The following is a 21,574-nucleotide window of genomic DNA, read 5'->3' as shown; positions in this document are numbered from 1 at the left end:
ATGCAAATGAAAGAGCAAATCACTTTTAGCCATTTTTGATGCAACAGTGCAGATTCTCCGCTGCATGCAGTGCATTCGTAAAACCACAGCAGTGTTTATGTCCAGGAGGTGTTGCAGGCTTAAATGCTCTGGTATAATCACTAGTGCAACCTTTGGAAAAAACTCGCTGCTTTTTCTAGCCAATTAATGATATTCGTCCTTAACAGACTTCATGCACATTTTTTTGCCGACAGCAATAAAAACATGTGGGGTTTAATGTCCCAAAACCACCATATGATTCTGAGGGACACCATAGTAAAGGGCTCCGGAAAGTTTGACCATCTGGTGTTCTTTAGCGTTCACCGACATAGCACAGTCCACTGGCCGCTACAATTTTGCTTCCATCCCCTGCGAACAGCAAGAAATTCACTTATGCAGCTTCTTGATGCTTTTGATGAATTTGGTAGCTTCAGAGTCGTCACAATGCATAAAAAATTACAATAGTGATCGATTAGGTTCTGTTCATAATAATAATGCTTCCAATAATGTACTCACTTGAATGGCTATTATTGCTAACTATGAGTCAAAGCTATGACTACTAAGCCCTTTCACTCCATCATAAACAAAGGCACCCCCCACAACATGAAACCTAAAATCAGCATAAGTTTATCATTCATCTTTGTATCACAATGAGCACAGAAAAAAAGGTCATCAAATTTCAAGCAGTCTTGCTAACTTTGCAACAGTCCTCAAGTGAACACTGTAAAAAATAAAACTTGCTACATAGTAACTAAAAAAATTTAAAGTGTGTATAATTTATAACATTTAAATTTGACTTGCTTGCTTTGCATACAGTTGGAGTGCAAACTTTCATTAAGGTCAAAATGCTCAAATCAATAAGAAAAGCCCCCCTCCCCCAAATCTGTACGACACAACTTGAGACATCGCCTTCAGAAGGCAATGGCATAAGTGGTTTAACAGGGAAATATCTAATGCCTTAATTGGCAAATAATACAGTGTAGACCACTCATAACGTAACTGCTTATAATGCAGAATCGGTCACAATGCAACCTTTTTTGACTCCCGTTAACCCTCCAATAGAACCCCATGTATACGCATACCGCTTATTTTGCAGTCCCCCAAGATGAAAGACCGCTCATAATGCAGTTGCCGGAAAATCTTTGTGACAAACGCAATAAAGAATGCGCGTCTGAAAGGAGGCACACTGGGTGTGCCGCTCGGGAGCGAGCGACGAGGTCATTTCGGAGGGTACACAGAGTGAACGAACAAAGGGCGGAGGGAAGAAAAGGAAAAAAAGACCCGGCACGCTGCGCAAGCTCGCCGCTTTTGCATTGGCGCCGACGCGACATGCTTGTCGCTAGCGTGGCTCTGGCCGCATGCGGCTTCACAGGGCACATGCAGTCTCGTCCTTAACTGTGCTTAAGTTTCCTGTCAAGAAAAGCGTCGTCGTTATCGAGTTTGCTACAGATATTGCGTTTCCTACCTTGTTCGTAAACTTAAAAACATTCACAGTTTTATGATGCGAGCTTTTGCCTTTGCTGCGCCAGTGAGCGGTTTTACGAAAGCTTAGCAAGTTTTCATCGCTGTTGATCTCCCAGCTGCGAACGCAGTTTCGTATCGCGCACGCTGCTCTTGGTTGATGATTGATATGTGGGCTTTAACGTCCCGAAACCACCATATGATTATGAGAGACGCCGTAGTGGAGGGCTCCGGAAATTTCAACCACCTGGGATTCTTTAACGTGCACCCAAATCTGAGCACACGGGCCTTCAACATTTCCACCTCTATCGGAAATGCAGCCGCCGCAGCCGGGATTCGAACCCACGACCTGCAGGTCAGCAGCCGAGTACCTTAGCCACTAGACCACTGCGGCGGGGCGCACGCTGCTCTTGGTTCAGTGCTTGAGTGCAATCTTTTCAACGCCCGATTTTCATGTCTTGGATAAACTTCCTGCGATGACATACCGAGCGGCAGACTACGCCTAATCGGCTTTGGATGCGTTTTAGTAGTGGGTGCATGCTGTTTATAAGATGTGGTTTGTTACAGAATCAACGAAACTCTTTGCTGTAACTGCACTTTATGGGAAGGGATACATATTGTTGGTAAAAGCGAGGGTGGCACGTGTAGTGCACGAATGGTGGTTTGTGATTCCATTGCGATGCTTCGAAGTCTGGTGCGGGCCTGTGAAATTGAATGATTAGCGTCTTTCAGTCCGTGAAATTCTGGTCTTTATTCGAAATAGTTTTTATGTAATGCGCATAATTGAAGCAGTCTGAAAAGTGGTTGGCGAGCTTCCGCGATAATGTTTCTTGTTGAACACCCCAACTCCCCGTTTGCGTTCATTTTGTTGGCAACGTGTATCTTTGGATGTTAATTTTTTTTTAACATTTCGAAATTTGTATGCTTGTAAGCACCACGCATTGCATGCTTCGATTCTTGGACACACGAGGTTGCACTGCATGCCTCTTGCCCAAGTGCGGCCCTTAAAGAAGGTTGCTTTGGTTATAGTGTGGTACCGCTTATAGTGCAGATATTCGCGACTCCCGCGACTTACGTTATAAGCGGTCTATACTGATATGCATCTTCCTGCTTTACAATCTACTAAGGATAAACTGCACATTACAGGTGGTTGGGTAACTTTTCGAGTAGTTAACACTTAATAATAACTTGCGCTGGCACATTCACAAAAATAAATAAAAATAAAAAAAGCAATGGCCCGACAAGTGTGTGATGTCATGAGTCCTCATAGTTACCAAGGCACACCCTGCAAGTTTCCTTCACAGAACTACACGGTTGAACAAGGTCTCCAACCATTCAGAGAGCTGGCTACATTGCGTGCCTTTGCGGAAACAATTCTTGGCTTAACTACCACACATTTGGAGAACTGTTCTGAGGCAGACAGACCTCGCTGACTACTTCTTCAACTTGGGACACAGTCAGCATGTGCAACACGTGCTGCCCTGAACCAACACTCAAAGGTGGTCCATCGGTTACCACAGGCAAGGAGGTCGTGGGCTGCTGAATGCTGGCAAACAAGTGCTCCACCGTTGCGTGCTCATGACTCTCGGGCTCCATACGGGTCAGCTCGGTGATCTCCTGCACTGGCTCCAACTCAACCATGCTATCACTTGTCATGGACGGTGATAATGCAACAGAGTCTGCAGCTGCTTCTAGGTCCTGAACTGGAGCCTCAGTGTTATCGGAGGCCATCGCAGGATAAGAACCCATCTCTGGAACGCAAGGCACGCTGGGTGCAGAAGCCACACGTGCAGCTGAAGACACAGTAGACACAGAGGCCATATCTGGAACCACTGACACTGAGGTCACAGCTGCAATTCCTGGAACTGAGCACACAGAGGCCATATTTGGAACCAGTGACAACGCAGAAACGGCTGCAATTCCTGGAACTGAAGACCCAGTGGTTGCAGTGGCCAAATGCGAAACGGAAGACCCACTCAGTGCAGCTTCCATGTGTGGGACCGAAGAGACGGTTGACATGGGCACTACTTGAATAGAAGTCATAGTGGGCACAGGAGGTGCATTGGAAATGGGAAACATGGCTGATACCGAGGTTGCAGCTGCTTCAGCATTTATATCTGCCATTGTCACTGATGGGACTGATGTTGCGGCATCTGCGGATGGCTCCAAACGGTCGGCAATAACTTCAACTGACGCTCCAGCTTTGGCACCATCCTTGAAATGGCAAAAAGAGATTTCCTTTTCATGAATGAAAACGACATAACTTTTTAGTCATACATTCATTTTAAAAACAAGCATAGGTCAAGGCTTTTTCCTATCTGTTTTTTTTTGCATTTTGAGACTAAACTGTTCACACTACAGCTTGTCACTTTTGGCAGATGGGGTCACACAGTGGTGTATGTGTGGGGGAGAAAAGACGCTCTTACCATAAAGCCACATCATCTAGAGCGGCTTTGGCTGCGTTGATGCAACTGCATCTTTCTGAACCTATTGCTTTGGGCTCCTTTAGCGAAACCTATTGCTCTGGGCACCTATAGCAGTATTTCATGGTTGGTTGTGAACTTAACAACTTCGAAATTCTACCACAAATATATACAGTAAAACTTTGTTAATTTGAAGTCACTGGGACCGTAATAAATCTTCGAATTAAGCGGGTTTTTAAATTGACAGAATATGAAAAATGTGCGATGCAAAGAACTTGAAATTATGGAAATATAATCAGGTCTGGTCATTTGCTGTGCTGGCTAGATTGCTGCTTCAAGGGTTATGTTTTCCAGCAATACAGTGTCGCACTTTTGCTACAAACAAGAGAAAACCCTGAGCCTCCCTGCTGCAATCACAAAAACAAACTGATAGTACGCGTTGAGTCCGCGACGCGTTTATTAAAAAAACACAGGTCAAGCGCTCAGCGATCCAAATCGGAGCTGTCACGAGCCTGAACCACGGTCCTCTTCGTCTTTTGCAGGTACTGCTAAATGCACCCTATCCATTCTACAAATCACTCCCCCGCGGAAAAGGAGCCATCTTGGCGACCTAAGGCACAGGTACAACTGGTGGGTCATAGTGCGGCTTCAGTCGGTCGACGTGAACAGCCTTACGGCCGCGACGGCGGCGGTCTGTGGATAACTGTACGCGGGCTCGACAATATAGTTTATCGAGGATGCTTGACGCAGGATGCGATAGGGGCCTTCATACTTAGGCAGCAGCTTTGAAGAAAGGCCTGGAGCTGAGGAGGCAACGCGAAGCCACACCAATGTTCCAGGCGAATATGACTGGGGATGCAGGTTGGCGTCATGGCGGTCCTTTTGGTGTGCTTGGTCTTGTGTAGTTAACGAACGTGCTGGCTGCCTGCATTTTTCCGCATAGATGGCGAATTCTGAGAGAGTTGCAGACTCTGAAGTATCTGGGCGATACAGCAGATGGTATCCATAAATGAGGAGGGTTCACGGCCATATAGAAGAAAGAAGGGAGAAAATCCAGTCGTGGACTGAGTGGCGCTGTTGTACGCATAGGTGACAAATGGTAGTATGCGGTCCCAGTTGGTGTGGTCAGCAGATACATACATTGACAGCATGTCGCCTAATGTGCGATTGAAGCGTTCAGTCATGCCATTGGTTTGGGGATGGTACGCACTGGTCGTTCGATGAACAACATTGCATTCACGCAGGAGGCCTTGTACGGCTTCTGAGAGGAACGTGCGTCCACAGTCGCTGAGTAACTCGCGAGAAGCACCGTGGCGAAGAACAAGTTTGTGAAGAATAAATAAGCCGACTTCACGTGATGTAGCCTCTGGCAGCGCGGCAGTCTCAGCGTACCGTGTCAAATGATCAATAGCGACAACCACCCAGCGATTCCCGTCAGGTGTGTATGGAAGTGGGCCATAGAAGTCAATTCCGATGCGATCAAAAGGTCGGGATGAGCAGGGCAACGGCTGGAGCGGACCAGTGACGGCATGCGGTGAACTCTTCCGGCGTTGACATTTTGAGCATGAACGCACGTATTGGCGGACAAATCGGTACATTACACGCCAGTAGTACCGCAGCCGGTGGCGTGCGTGTCTTTATTACACCAGCATGGCCGCATTGGGGGTCCGCATGAAACGAGGTGCAAATATCAGCACGTAGATGGCGAGGAATCACCAACAACCACTTGCGACCTTCACTGAGGTAATTGCGGCGGTAAAGTAGCCCATCGCGCATGGTGAAATGGCGAGCTGTGCGCCGCAGCGAGCGACTGGCGGTACTTGGTGATGGCTTCGATAGGAACTTCATTAAAGACACTATCCAAGGGTCTTGACGCTGCTTGGATGGCATGTTAGCGTGTGTGAGGGAGGTAGAATTGTAGGTAGAAACAGGCGCATTTGCACAGTCATGGGGAAGCAGAGATCGAGAGAGAGTGTCGGCATCTGAATGTCTGCGCTCTGACCTGTAGATGACGCGGATGTCGTAGTCTTGGAGTCGTAATGCCCAACGGGCTAGGCGACCAGATGGGTCTTTTAGAGACGACAACCAGCAGAGGGCGTGATGGTCGGTCACGACATCAAATGTCCGACCATATATGTAAGGTATAAATTTAGCGGTTGCCCAAACGATGGCTAGACATTCTTTTTCCGTGACCGAATAATTTTATTCAGCTCTTTTCAGAGAGCGACTCGCGTAATAAACATCGTACTCATCGAAGCCAAACTTCCGCTGCGCAAGGATAGCGCCAAGGCCGACTCCACTAGCGTCCTTGTGGATTTCAGTAGGGACGTCTGGGTCGAAGTGACGGAGAATCGGCGGCGATGTCAGAAGATGATGTAATTTCGCAAATGTGTCGTCACAAGTGGACGACCATGCCGAGATACCTTGGCTGTCAGCAAGTAGACGTCTTAAAGGGATCATTATAGATGCAAAATTACGAATAAATCGTCGAAAATACGAGCATAGCCCTATAAAGCTCCGGAGTTCTTTGAGTGTCGACGGCTTAGGAAACTCGGTGACGGCGCGGAGCTTGTCTGGGTCTGGTAGAACGCCATCCTTGCTGACAACGTGCCCTAAGATTGCGAGCTTCTGTGCAGCGAAGTGACATTTCTTCAAATTTAGTTGTACCCCAGCCTGTGTGAGGCATTCCAGGACACTTGCGAGGCGCTGGAGATGGGTATCTAAGTCTTTTGAAAAAACCACGACGTCGTCCAGATATCAAAGGCACGTATGCCACTTGAGACCTCAAAGTATGTTGTCCATAAGATGCTCAAATGTGGCCGGGGCATCGCAAAGGTCGAACGGCATCATGTTGAACTAGTACAAGCCGTCAGGAGTTACGAACGCAGTTTTGGGGCGGTCGGCTTCATCCATAGGTACCTGCCAGTACCTCGACCGAAGATCCAGCGAAGAGAAGAACTCCGCTCCTTGCAAACAGTCGAGCGCGTCATCAATTCTGGGGAGCGGATAGACATCTTTGCGCGTGATCTTGTTAAGGCGCCTATAATCAACACAGAAGCGGATGCTACTGTCCTTCTTTTTCACGAGCAACACCGAGGATGCCCAGAAATTGTGGGACGGCTGTGGACTTCAATAACCTGACGTCCAGCTTGAGAGACGCGGTATGGACGCTGGCGCAGGGTGCATGGCTGCCGGTGTCTATATGATGAGCGATCGAAGTTGTTCTGCCCAAACTGGGTTGCTTGTAATCAAAAGAAGTCCGAAAGCGGCCGAGAAGCTTCAAGAGTTGTGTCCGCTGAACGCTGGGAAGGTCCAGAGCAATGGATGGAAGGAAGGCATCTGGGGTAGATGTGTTGGCCGTGGTATCGAGATTAACGCTCGCGACATGGAGGCTAGCTGTGCGACCAGGTGGTGAGTTAGGACAGACTGAATCAATGTCCTCAAGTTACCCTATACATTCTCCGCAGAACATAGTGGTTGGGACTGAAAGCAGGTTCGTGACATAAATGGTTGCGGAGGAGTTTTCGATCGTGATAAGAGCAAATAGGAGAAGAAAGTGCTTACGGGAAGTGAATTTCGCTGACGGCGTAAACAAGGTGGTAGAGAAAGCATAGTCGCAGTAAATTGGCACAATAGCAGACGAAATAGGTGGGATGTCCGTGTCCTCGGCGATGACGACACGAGAAAAAGATGACTTGGCAGGAGCGATGTCCGAGATTGCTGATAATTCAAGCTCGGCACGGGCACAATAGACAACGGCATGATGCATGGAAAGAAAGTCCCAGCCCAATATAACGTCATGCGAGCAGTGTGGAAATACGACGAATTAAACCACATACAAAACGTCCTGAATGAGTAGGCGAGCTGTGCACGTGACGGAAGATTGTATGTGAAGTGCGGTCGCTGTACGGAGAGAAACACCAGAAATCGGAGTCGTAATCTTTTTCAACTTGCGGCACATTGCTTCGCTTAACACGGACACAGCAGCTCTGTTATCGACTAAAGCGGACACGGCAACACCTTCAATGAAAATTGGGATTTCCTTTGCAGGTTGGGAACGAGGCCTTGTAGATGTCGACAGTGGCGCAGTTCTTGCCTCGGGAACTGAGGTGGTCAGTTTTCCGTGTGGACGGGCGCGGTGCGTCGAAGCATTGGCGATAGCGAGCGCCGGCGCGGGGAGGGTGATCGAGACGAGTTGGAGGTGCGGCGGTTCGACGATGAGGTGTTCGAAGGAGCGTGGGAGGGTATTGGCAGTTGTGACTCTGTATGGTCATAGCTGTAATTGGCTTCAACGGCAGTTGGACGAGGAACGCGGCGGCGGCAGAAACGCTCGACATGCCCGGGTAGACCACAGTAATAGCATATTGGTCGGTTGTCCAGTGTGCGCCAAGGATTATTGGGACGGGTGGCAGGACGTCGATAAAGCGGAATTTGCGGGCTTGTCGGCGCCTGCGGTGCGTAGAAGACATGAGGGCGTTGAGGAGGGCCTTTGCTGTATGGCACTGCATGTGAAGGCCTTCTCGCGACGTCGGCATAGGTCAACGGCACTGATACAAGCGGTGGCTGGTGCGTAGGCGGAAGAGCTTTGGATACTTGCTCCTCAATGGTTTGGCACAGTGACGAGGGGAGTCCATGACTATTACTAGGTAGAAAGGGAGCAATAGACAATTGACGGGCAACCTCCTCGCAAATGAACTGTTGTATTTGGTGCGTCAATACTACCGGACCTGGGGAGATCGCGCCAACGGTCAGTGCTGACGTGCTGGTCGTGTCGAAACTGTGACGTCGTGTGGAAATGCGCTGCTTTCGCAACTCGTCGTAGCTCTGGCAGTGCTGAATGATGTCTGTGATGGTTCGAGGAGATTTCCCCACAAGCATGTGGAACGCATCGTCCTCGATGCCCTTCATTGATATGCTTGACTTTGTCGGCTTCGGACATGGCCGGATTGAAGCACCGGCAGAGGCCTACGAGGTCCTCAATGTTAGACGTGAAACTTTCTCCTGGCAACTGGGCACGATCACGCAAACGCTGCTCCGCGTGAAGCTTGCGCACTGCCGGTCGCCCAAATACGTCTGCGAAGGTCGTTTTGAAAGACGCCCAGGTGGTAATCTCAGCCTCATGGTTGTTCAACCAAAGCTCCGCGACACCCCTCAGGTAGAAGTGAACGCGACTGAGTTTGTCGTTGTCGTCCCACAGGTTGTTGACACTCACTTTTTCAAACGAAGCGAGCCAGTCCTCGACGTCCTGTTCATCAGTGCCGTTGAATAGAACTGAGTCGCGCTCCTTCGGAATACCGGGGCAGCGGAGAGCGGTGGGTGTGGCAGCATTTGGCTTTGCTGCAACGTCGTCAGGCATGATGGACGGCGGAGGTAGAGTTCGGCTACAAAGTTCCAGGGTGAAAAAGAGAACCAGCACTCTGCACCACTTGATAGTACGCGTTGAGCGTTGAGTCCGCGACGCGTTTATTAAAAACGAACACAGGTCAAGCGCTCAGCGATCCAAATCGGAGCTGTCATGAGCACGAACCACGGTCCTCTTCCTCGTCTTTTGCAGGCACTGCTAAATGCACCCTATCCATTCTACAAGTCAAACAAAAAACGTAAATGACTCAAATGTGCGTCTGTGAAAATTAAGATATCTTCACTGCAACACAGTAGTGACCTGCAGGCAGCGTGTCACCTGCTCCTCGCTGCATCAGCACATCATGATGCGACTGTTCACTCATTCTTTCAAGTACAATAAAGAATTTAATAACAGAAAGTGTGAGAAAATTCACGACATTTTAGCTGGAAAACATTGAAGCTTCCGAACCGAGTTTCCGAAGTAGGCGTAGCAGGCAAGAACTCCGCCAGCAGTGCAAGTGTGCAAATTGTTGGAGCAACTGGCACTCGGACGTTCGCATACAACGCGAATTCCGCCAGACTTTCCTTTATTAATTTCTTTATATTTTCAGAAAGAATGGGTAAATATTGACGTGCTGATGTTGCAAAAAGCATGCAACATGCTGCCCATGCGTCACAACTGTGTTGCAGTGAAGCATGTCTTGGTTTCCGCAGGCACACATTTTAGCTGCTCACAAGACCACCCCCTCTTTTCTTTAATTATATTTTTTGTACTGGAAGTATCGAGGCTGGGGTATTGCAGCTGCGACTTAGTAGCATCGCTACGGTACATTGCCTAGTGGCTATTAAGGGCTGTCATTTCTGTTGTTTTGCGGCAAACTTGGGATTATGAATTGATACATGGCACCCAAAGTTTTCGAATTAACCGGAATGGTGCTGGCCGCCGCTTCAAATTATCTGCTCAACCTTACATTGCAAAATACGGCACGGCTGAAATACCTCGATTTAAGCAGGATTTTGAAATAACTGTGTTCAAATTAATGAGGTTTTACTGTATATGTTAAGAGCACCACGAACTTTACTACGATGAAATTTGACTTCACGTGTTCTAAGAAATGCCAACCAACCTTGTGTGCAAACTTAACATGCAGCAGCATGGAGGCATGGCTGAGGAAGCCCCGGTTGCAGAGAGCACAGAATACACGTAGACTTGAACGGTGTACCGTAGCTATGTGCTTCTTGAGGCTGCAGCGACTGTGATAGATCTTGCTGCAGACACTGCATTTGTAGTTGATCTCCTGGGTGTGTGTGCGCAAGTGCATTCCAAGACTCAGTTCAGTCCTGCATAAACAGCATAGAGAGTTTGAGAACCGTGACCACATGCGACCACTACTGGACACAATTGCTTAAACAGGTGCTAAAGCAACAAAATTCATAAAAGAGTACACAAAACAAAACTAAATTATCACATTCTAATATTCTACATCTCCTGTGGTGTGCAATACAGTCGACGTCCGATTTCTCGGACGCCCAAAATTCAGCACATGCCTGACTTCCTGGACTCACCTGTGGCATCGTAAACTTCCCCATAAAGTCAACGCATTAAAAAGTAAGAAAAAAACCCACTAACTGCAAACTCAAAGTAACTATTGAACCCGCCATTCTGCTTTTTTTCGGACTCTCACACCCACAGGGCCGCCACTGCCGTACCCTAGAAACCGAAAATGCCGTAATCCAGCGCACGCCAATCCGTTGCCAGCCATAGCTTAGGCCGCAGGATGCTGTGCTGTGACTCCGACACCGAGATCGTAGAGGCAATGCCTACACAAAAAAACAAGCTCGAAGTTGACGCGAGCACCGACAGTGGTAAAAGCTAGGCTGTTGACCTATGTTCTGCCGTCGGCATGCTTACAGACTCGTGGAAGGTGGTTACGCAACAGACCCTCCGAAATTATTGTCGCTGCGGGAGCTTCATACTGGATGCCCAGACAGCCGTCTTGTTCAAAGTGGACAGCGTTTGTGACGAAATTCCACCCGCGGACATTGCGTTCGACAATCTGCACATTGCCAGCGTTTCGATTCCAGCTGGGATAACCCTTGAGGGCTTTGTCGACACTGACAAAGACCTCAAGCTGTGTGTGAAGTGGCCGATGGCTAAATCATTTGGCAAGTTACGGAGGAATCCGCCGACTCTGACACTGAGATCGAAGAGGCAGCACCTACACATAAAACGAGCCCAGAGTTGATCCGAGCACTGACACAGTCATCGGTGTACAGCGACTGCACGAGGTTAACTCAAATTGAGGCAAACATCATCACGGGCAAGTGGAACACTGTGCAAACGAAAATAAGCAACTTTTTTTTTTTTTGCACCCAAGTGTTCAAGAACGCGGTAGCGTCGGCCATATTAGATTTTTTTCTTCTTTCTTTCGGCTCTTTTCAGAGCTACCTAAACGATGCATTTTCTTAATTGCACTGTACTCCTGCCGTGACAATCTCTGTCAGCGAAAAATACCTATTAAAAAGTGTTTTCGTTTGCATTAGTTTTTACAGACTGCCCAAATTTTTGGACGTTTTCGCGGTACCTTGAGGGTCTGGGAAATCGGACGTCGACTGTAGTATGTTATTGCATGTATCTTTAAAACAAGCGCCTTTTCCGATCATTCCTCTAGCTTGGCATTTGCTGACACACTTCAGGAATAAGTGGACTTTTTTTTAGGTGCCAATGTGTCTCACTTTTTTTTTTTTTTCGTTCGCTTTCCCTAGTGGTGCGCTAGCTTGCACATCGGAGAGCACACGCGTGGTGCGACAGGTTTCGATTTCCTCCTTCGAGCGGTCATTGCTTCTCTCACCCGCAAAATTAATTCATGCCTGGTTACAAATCTCTCAAAGGGCGACGCTTCTTAAAGCGTGACCACTTGTTACTTTAGTTTATTGATTCTCGGAGCGCAATAACATCTCTTTCCATGCAGCACTAAATTACACATACGATTTCACTTTGGTTGCATTTCCTCCTCCTCCTTTACTCAGCGTGGTTGGAGACAAGGCGAAGGATTATTATAGCTTTCATACTCGTTTTGATTTTTGGACTGGTGCACATCAACATACTTTTCCATCGTGAGCTTACTCATGCAGCTCATTTAGGCAGTAGAAGTGCCCGCCGGACACTTTATAGGAAAGTTGCCACCCACTAATGCTAAGTGGAGCAGAACCCTGATAAGACACTACAGTCTGTGCCAACACCACTCGGTGACAGAAACTTGCAGGTAACACACATGTAGCCCAAAGAGACCCCCTACATGTGTGTTAAGTGCAACAAACTACTCTGCGTGGAGCCATGGTTCAAAGACTGTTTTAACAGTTAAAGCATGAACATTCTTTACTGGAAAAATACTCGGATGCATTTACTTTTGTGTGCACGTGAGCTATGTTTATTACAATGCATAATTTTAATTTTTTTCAATAGTATAGACTGCCATTTTAGGACTTTGCTAACTGTTACTTATGAAAGATGCATGTGTATCTAACAACACAAACGATTTTATTTTATCGTGACTTCAGGGCATACCTGTCTAGTTGAAGGACTCCGAATTTGGAAGATTATCGCAACGGGGGAGCGGGGGGGGGGGGGATGGCACAACTGGCTGCCGTGGCCCACCCGTAGTCATATACGAAGATTGACATGAACACCGAAACACTTCGTGCCTTTTATTTTATGCCTTTATTGCCTTTAATCTATTGCTGCATTAGCCGCGTATCTCTGGAGCTACATGTAGTAGTCCCTATTGATAATCGCGTCGCAGCGACCGCAGTTTCGCTCGCGGTGGTTGCAACAAACAACAGTTCCGTTAATAATCTGCCCGCGCTGCCCGCGCATGTGCCTTCAAAACTTCGTCGCTTTAGCTGTGTGAGCATTGTACACGCGTGCACTTTCGGAGCTTTGTCAGTTCGTCATCGCCAAATATGATCGCGTTGAAAGTGACTGCGATTTCGTCGGCCGCACACGTTCTTCCAAAGCTTCCAGCAGGTTGCTCTCCTCCATCACTCGATGATTTGGTATCGAAGTTCATATCACCTGGCTTGACGTGCCAAAGTTTCTGAACATCCGAATTTCAGCCCAGTGGACACAGTGGAACTCGGCTGGGAAATTTCGCGAATTCATATCACCGAGATTTTACTGTGGGTTTGCATTGACGCTGTTATTATGCAATAGTCGAATAGTTTCGCAAAAAGCTTAAATCCAATTGGGTTGAATTTTTATTATTGCAGCCAGATCATGCACAAAAATTTTGATTTGCTAGGAAATTTTCCAGCCAACTGTACACGCATAAGAAACGGTAGAAATCCGTGAGTCTCCTGGAAAATGCGAGAGACTTGGGGGGTATGTCATGGTCACCGAAAAAATTTTCAAAAATTTTTTTGCTAAATAATTTAATCTGAAGAATTTAATTCAGCGATAAACAAAAAATGCATTTTTTAGATGCATATTGCAAAAAAATCTGCAGTCAGAGATTAAATCAATTTTATGATCATAAAAGCGATCCCCTGCTTCAGCGATTCACTTACAAAAAAAAGTTCGTTTATTCAAACTGTGCTAATTTAAACGTAGAGACAGTTCTAACTGAGGCATAATTCAAAGATGTTGGTATCCACAACAGTTAATTCGAACTGAAACCACCTGGCTTTCATCGTTCCTCACAGAAGTCGGTCCAAAATGATAACACGGTGTTATAAAATGAAATCAAACCAACTCTACTAGATTTGAAACAATAGAGCAGTATTTCTCAGCAAATGAGAATTCGGACGCTGCACTGTAGCTCTTGAAAACTGCAAATAATGCCAATAGTGCCATGACAGAAGGAATGCAAGCAAAAGCAAATTACCAATTATATTTATTTATTTATTTATTATTTATTTTCATTGGATTAAGCCTGCCATGTAAATAAAGGCGTTTCTGAGCCTAAATGGCATTATGTATCTCACATTAAAACTCCCGTCTCACATGAATGCATGATAGCGCTTGTTTCTGGTGTATCACAGACTGCTCAATTAATTCTATCCGCTGTTACAGCTCCACGAATGTAATTCACGAAATCACTAGCTCCGAATGTGTAGCAGTGCAAAGTTCGTGAATTAAGTCCAGAAGTGCCTTCCTTGTGCTCTGCCCGCTCAGTGTGGTGCCACATCTGTTCACTTCAGCGCCCACTCACTAATTCGAACCCACCCTCTAATTCAAGCAATTTCATAGAGCCCTTCAAGTTAAAATTAATTAGCTTTTACAGTACTGATGCACGCACAGAGCTTAATCTCCATTTTCCTTAGCTATTTCCCAGCTCAATACCCCATCTGCGAGAGTCTGCTAAAACAGCGAAGTCTCGTCAGCACGAGTATTTCTGATTATGTGAGTGATCGCTAGTGAGATTGAAGAAGTACACCTACAGGGGTGCACTGCAGCATCTGATATGTCGAATTCGGAAGCAAATGGTATTTTGATAAGCGTAGTACAATGCTATAGTTTTGAACAGTATCTCCGAGGAGGGGCTACAACTGCACCTTAATAGATAATAATGCGATATCACAGCCTTCTCACCTGTCCAAATCAAAGAGTGAACTGAATTTGACAGCAAGTATATTGTATAAACGAACTAGCATTCATGGGCTGCTATGCCAGCTTGACCAGCAGTTCCCTGTCTGCGCACAGTGGCAGAGAATGAGTTAGCACAATTCTGCTCGAGCAACCACAAGCAAAACTCACTGGAAGGCTTTCCCGCACTCGGGACACAGCTTCTCCTCGGCAGGCTGGCCCTCGATGCCATGAATGAAGACCCGGTGCGCACGCAGACTGCTGTCAAACTTGAAGAAGCGTTTGCAGGGTTCACAGCAGTACTTCCATCGTGAACAGCCATACTTTCTGCATGGCACAGAAATATGATGCTATGCTTCATTCTTTTTCTACTCGCAGGCAAAACGCTGTGTGTGCATGCGGACAAGTATAACTTCTACACAGTTTCACTTACTTTTTTATTTTAAAGATGCCAATAGAGTACAGACACACAGTGCAATAATAAGAAGTGTAAACATGAGGAACAGTGATAATGGCAACTAATTGTGCATCATGCTTGGACAAATTTGTCAAACTGAGAAACAGTAGTATACTTATCTAACGATTAAACAGGTCTGCATAAACACAGTAATTGGGGAAATGCCTTGCCGTGCTATCATATTCCATTATGAAGATAGTCAAATAATGATATAGTAACAGCTCATTAATTTGAAAAAATTGGTTAATTCGGACATATTATCTGGTGCCTGTAAATATACCTGTAAGTATGCGGACCCAGAAAGCACGGCTTTTCAAAATAAGCAACCTCGTGACATATTTTTGGTGTCTTCTGTTACAAAACACACATCTCGGAGGCTACACCTTCTTTTTTTCCTTTTTGTGTCAAAGCAGCGGCTGTTTTCTACCAAGCCACGAGTGCCATCAACATCGCCAAGATGTCGATGGCGGGGTGAGAGTGGGAAATGATGCCTCTGTTGTTTGTGGGCAGCGATGTCTTTTGCAGCTTCAGGACTTGTGTACTATCAGCGCCAAATGAACCCCGAACAGTGACAAGCCTTTGCGATAGTGTGGTGCGTGCCGTCCAGTTATCACGATTGATAGGTGCGCGCATCCTGTCCGGCAGCTTTCCGCATATGTGCATCACTCTTCGTAGTGATAAGCGGACGGCGTGCACTATAGCATCGCAAAAGCTTGAAGCTGTTCCGGTTTCATTTGACGATGTTAGTACTGCTCACTTCGTTCTTGACAAGTCCTCATTCAAGAGTCAAACCAAACATTGACCCACTGGTAGCGATAAAAAGGACGACTGGTGCTTGGAACGATGTCAAGCAAAGCGCAGTCATAAATTGTTTCCTTACGGGCTTTGGTACCAAGTGACTAATGGTGTATCAGGCACATAGCCAGAATTTTTTTTTAGAGGGCGCCTATTGAAGTCTTTGAAGAACACAAACACTTTTAATTAATAAGCTTGGTAAAACTCGCGCCTCCATCCAAATGTCACACCCCAGACTCACAGACCCCGCTAACCGATTTAGACACCGCTAACAATGGTGTATGGTACTTCAGTGAATTTTGCAACTCCTTGACATTTACGGATGCCATATCAGATGGTAGTACAGCAAGCGACTTCATCAGTGCAGATGGCGACGTTGCTGTTTCTGACTACATCAAAACTGAGGTCATGGCTGACATCGCTGCCATAGAAGTAGAACTGCGCGGTTATGAAGACGCCAACGCCGACACTAAACAACCTTTGACCACTCTCCAGAGCTTCCATCAACGTTAAACATCAATCACTGCTATTGTGGTTAACAGTGCTGAATTTCTTCAAAAGCTTCAATATTATTTAGGCATACAAGAAGCAAGACAAGTTTACAGACTATCTTTGAGCGAAATAAAGTGCGCTCACTGGCAAAAGAAGTTGTAACCTTGGTTTTTAGTGTACAATGAGCAAATTATCAAGTTGGGGCAATTACGAGACCTGAATTGCATTAATTTAAGACTTTTGTACGTATATTTTTTATTTCGGATTACTGATATAATCAAACTACTTCGCGACCCCTCCCAGTTTGATATATCTGGGACTGACTGTATAGGCAGTTGTTACATTTAAGCAGCAATTCCACTGAAAAATATTTCCTTATATTGAGAGTTTAATGTGTATTTGATGTCTTCTCCCTTGCTCCTGTCTGCCTATTTGGTTAATTTACACTCGTCATTAATGCATAATAGCCCAACCTGTCTAACTTTCTCCACGGCTGCCTACCCCATCACAGAAAAATCAAGACAGTGAAGCCAGTGCTTGCATTCCTACCCAAGCGACGCATGAATCTCCACTCACCTGCCTGGTCTGTGTGCCCAGTTTCTGGAGGACGTAGGCTGCTTCACCTTTTCGTTTGTACCACCGTGTGAATTGAGGTGGGCTACCCTACGGTGAGCTACGATGCCACTGGACGTGCGGAACCGTTTGCCGCAGACTTTGCATGTAAAGCGCGTCGCCTGCGAGCTGTGAAAAGAGGCATGGTGCTTCTCCAACAGTCGTGGAGTTTCGTACAGCCTCTTGCATTGAGTGCACTCGAGCTCTTTGGCATGGGAGGCGCTGTGCAAGGCCACGTGCGCACTGTGGGCGTCCTCAGCGATGAAATGTCGCGGGCAGTGAGGGCACATCAGCGGACCGCCTGGTCGGTGCTGTCGCCGCATGTGCAACGTCAGCTGGAACCTGCGCAAGCAAGCTTTAAATATCAGCAGAAGGCTAGTGCACTGATAATTTCATTGCACCTTGGCACTGCCTGCAAGGATTAAGACAAGCGCTGGGCATCAGTGGCTGATAATTTAAGCTTGACTTGCGGGGAAATCTTGAACAGTTAGTGTGCATTTACATATGCAAGCTGAAAAATTCAAATCTGCTAAACGAAAGGGAGAAGGCGGGATGGTAATACTATAAATGCGTAGATATTTCACGAAATCGACGTTGCACTAATGTCTAACATCTCTATTTTTTTTTTTTCATGTTACTTTGACCTGAACCACAATGATTGTCAGATCACACCTAGCTTGAGTTATGCCACGACCAGTGTGTCACATGACTTTTAAGATGTACTACCTCAGAAATGCAACTAGCCAATGCTTGTTTTTTTTTTTTTTTTTTTTTTTTGTTCCAAGTACATCCAGTTTTCGGTTCACCTTAGGCTTTCATGCATGGTCCGGACTTCCAGTTAAAGCCTAGGTAAAGAAGGCCTTTACTAAAAATAGGTTGAATTCAGTCTTTAATAATTTCAGACACCGAGAACAACACACAGTCGAATAACAATGCATAATAAGTATAGCAGCACAAGGATATTCCCTCGTATGATTGGCTTCAAGTACACAGCTCCTCAATTGCTATTCTCCTGAGAAACATGCTGGTGATGCTGCTTTAGTGGGAACAGTGCAGCTAAGTATACTTGTAGTCAGTACATTAACATTATCAAAGGTTAACTGACCAACTAGTTAACTAGGGCTACTAATGATCTAAACAGTTTTTCACTGGCTAAAATAGCATATTTTGCTAAAGCTATCTGCACTCCTTATTGATCTGCCACGTCAAGTCAAAGTGCAGTCAGCATTTCAGCACTTCTGCCTTGACCAGAAGCCTACAGTATTTAGCAGTGAACAGAGCAACTTTTCACCAAGTTACAGATCAAAAGCACTCGAAGCTTTCAGTTGCACTACTACGCCCAGTTGCAAAAGTCAAGTAACAATATGCCTCAACGCTGACAAACACTTACACTACCGACAGCAACTTGTGACAGCAACAACCCCTTACAACTACCAAGGTTAAGGGAGAGGAAATCGCAGACGAATGATGCAGTCTTACATTGCTCGAAAGATGTAGTCGAATCCACTTATAACGATCCCACAGATAACAATCGCTCTTTTGTAATGACCATATTTCAATGCACTTACAATGTTCCTTAGCTACTCATTGAAATATCGTCCACAAAAAGTGAACATTTTCCAAAGCCTCCTACTTTTACAGCAGGCATTTCGTCAAGGTCGCTGTAAAAATATTGAAACAAAGATGCGCGAGCCTACGGGGCGCGTAAATAAACACAGTCACTCGCAACAATATGATGCAAACAAAGCGAAAAGAAGTTACAACAGACCTTCTAAGCATGAGAGAAAACATGCGCTCATGCATGCTCCGCTGCGGTTTACCCGCAACTAAGATATCCTCCATCAGTGAGCACTGCATGCAGATTTCGGACACTGTGAGTGAGGTCGCAAACTTTTGAGACATTTCTTCAGGGGTAAAATGGCATTGATGCAAAAAAGAAAAGAAAAAGAGGAATGGCAGATTGGGAGACAGCATCAAGCCTCGCGCTCAACTTCTGCGCGGTTACCTTTTTTTATGCCATACAGCTACGATCACCTCAAAACGCAAGATGCCATAAATGCTAGAAATGATAACCGGGAGAACTTTTTGTCGCACAAAAAAGTTCACTGAGGCCTTCAACTCGTCGATGCCACAGTCTGTTGATAAAAAATATTTGAGAGCTTCATAATAGCGTGTGCAAAGCTTTGTGTTTACCGCAACTGCACATGCATCATATGCTAACCTTTTAAGGGCCCCCGTTATGTGACAGAAATAGCGGATGACTACAATGAATGCAAACTCAGCGTTACGCTATTCTAAACTCTCTATTTTAAGTCTTTTCTGTCATGGCAGAGACCAGTCAATCAGTGCTTACGGCTTCTGCATGATTGCAGCAATGCTTTCCCGAATAAGGATTGGAAAACCAAAGGTGAGGCAGTGACTGACGGTGAACGTGCTATTATGACTTATTGCTCACAACCTCATCATAGTCATTTGCAGCTATCTGCGGCAGCACATGTGGCATTAACTGTGCAGATTGACAGCAGCACAAGTGCGCCATGCTGTCACTTGCAAGTTTGCCACCACCACGTTGTGCAAGACCACTATAGAGCGCAACCTTGTAGAAACGAAAGTACCATATTTACTCGAATATTCTTTGCATTTCTTGTCGTGAAAAACAGATAAAAAGTTGAGGGGTGCAAAAATTAAACGGGCGAAATTTTCCACAAATACATAGAAATAAAAAGAAAATGAAGCGGCTGCAAATCGGGATTCTCACGCCAGAAACTTATGGTAAGCTTTGAGTACTAGTAATCGGGACTTACCTTAACAATAAAACCACAAGTTGAACACAAAGCAAGATCATTTGCAGGCACAAAAGCAACTAGCAAATAGTGTCCCATGGGTCTTCGTGCGCAGACTCTTGACGTAATCAAGAAGTGCCACATCAACCTGTGGACATCATAGGTAGCCTTCAACCTTTGACTGATGGCCATTTAACATGGAATCACCCGCAGTTGCCTTCTGACGAAACTGAGTTTTACCATTCATCCCAGTCTTAACCACACGGAAGGCCCGATGCGTCCAAGGGGCTTTTAGTTGCTCGTGCTGCCGTCACCAGTAGCCATCGAAAAACTCGTTGACTCCGAAGCGCCCGCCAGCGTCCCTGTTGCTGCTATTTCGCGCATGATCAACCTCTTTCAACTTGAAAGCACCTGTGTAGCTTCTGTATCGCCCAATAGCGTAACCAAAGAACACACAACAATGTACGCTACACTAACTAGCATGCCGCGACGTGTACTTGCCATTTTGACTTGGCTTTCAATTTGCCATTATGGCTTGCCATTTTAGACTGGAGTGAATTAAGGCTCCATGCTTTGACAGTATGCATGACACTTAATAGATGGTTCCAGGCTGTTGTGCGCTATCATCACCAGTGGTTAAAAGAAGCAGACAACATTATTGCTGCAATTTTTGAAGGCACGATAATTACTCGTGGAGAAAAAAACAACCAAAAATATGGGTTTGTTGGACAATGAGGGGGGGGGGAGAGGAAAGGATGAGAGTGCGAGGATTATGCTAGTAAATACGATAGCTTGGCGTTGTTAAGTTGTGCGGCATAGAAAAACGTCGATACACACTGTGTACACTGCATGTTTTATTAGATGACAACCCAAGCACGCAAGGCTTGCAAAATGCTTGTCCTTGCTGCATTGAACAAGCTGAGGTTTTCCCCTGCACTCTCGCACGATCCAGAGTTGAGCAGGCTCGAAGGACGCACAAACAAGTGCATACGACACAAAGCAACAAACTTAGTGATGACGCCGTGAACCAAGTAGGAGACGCGCAGCATAGAACTAGCTAGAGATAATTGGCTCCATCTAGAGAACCACAAAGGTTGTTATTTAATCCGTAAGCGTGCGGTGTCACATCATGACGCGAAAAGACCTGACTGGTCACCAGAGGGGTTGTTAGAGCTGTTGAATAAAAATGCGCAGAAAAAGAAAAAAAACAGCTGATCGCTAAGAGCATAATTTTAAAGGCAAGTACACATGAAATAAACTACTGATATAACTACCACTTTTCACGACACTTTCTAGTTTGTCACAAACAGGTTTGACTGCAATGGTAGTGAAGCTTGCCCGATATAATTGAGGCCTAGAATTAGTTGCCGGGTGATGTAGTACAGTAAAATCTCAGTGCTGTAACGTACTTCAGGGGACCGTGGCAATTTGTTAATTATTTTGAAAGGTCGTTATAGTGAAAGCCCACAAAAATAATCATAAATACTTATTTTCCACCAATCAAAACGACACCTTTACAACAGTGGTTCCTTTTTCGTATCATTTTTCACGATAAAGATAAATGCGCATGTGAGCACCAAAAAATACACCTTTCATTAAAGAAGTC

At 45.9% G+C, this 21,574-nt stretch overlaps 1 protein-coding gene across 5 annotated transcripts in view; it reads right to left on the bottom strand.

Moving 5' to 3' along the window:
- Nucleotides 1-308: 308 nt before the first annotated feature.
- LOC119170155 (uncharacterized) overlaps nt 309-21,574 on the bottom strand; it is a 60,479-nt gene continuing 39,213 nt past the window's right edge. For all 5 annotated transcript variants that reach the window (XM_075879202.1, XM_037421219.2, XM_037421220.2 and 2 more), the window contains 4 exons: nt 17,150-17,527; nt 15,001-15,156; nt 10,373-10,586; nt 309-3,693 (listed from right to left, as the gene is read on the bottom strand). In XM_075879202.1, coding sequence (XP_075735317.1) covers nt 2,866-3,693; nt 10,373-10,586; nt 15,001-15,156; nt 17,150-17,527 — 1,576 coding nt within the window. In that variant the 3' untranslated portion in view covers nt 309-2,865. The remainder of the gene's footprint in view (nt 3,694-10,372; nt 10,587-15,000; nt 15,157-17,149; nt 17,528-21,574) is intronic.

The sequence above is a fragment of the Rhipicephalus microplus genome, chromosome 2 (genome assembly GCF_043290135.1).
Source record: "Rhipicephalus microplus isolate Deutch F79 chromosome 2, USDA_Rmic, whole genome shotgun sequence".
In the NCBI taxonomy this organism is placed as follows: domain Eukaryota; kingdom Metazoa; phylum Arthropoda; class Arachnida; order Ixodida; family Ixodidae; genus Rhipicephalus; species Rhipicephalus microplus.
This window is presented reverse-complemented; position numbering and strand designations above follow the sequence as displayed.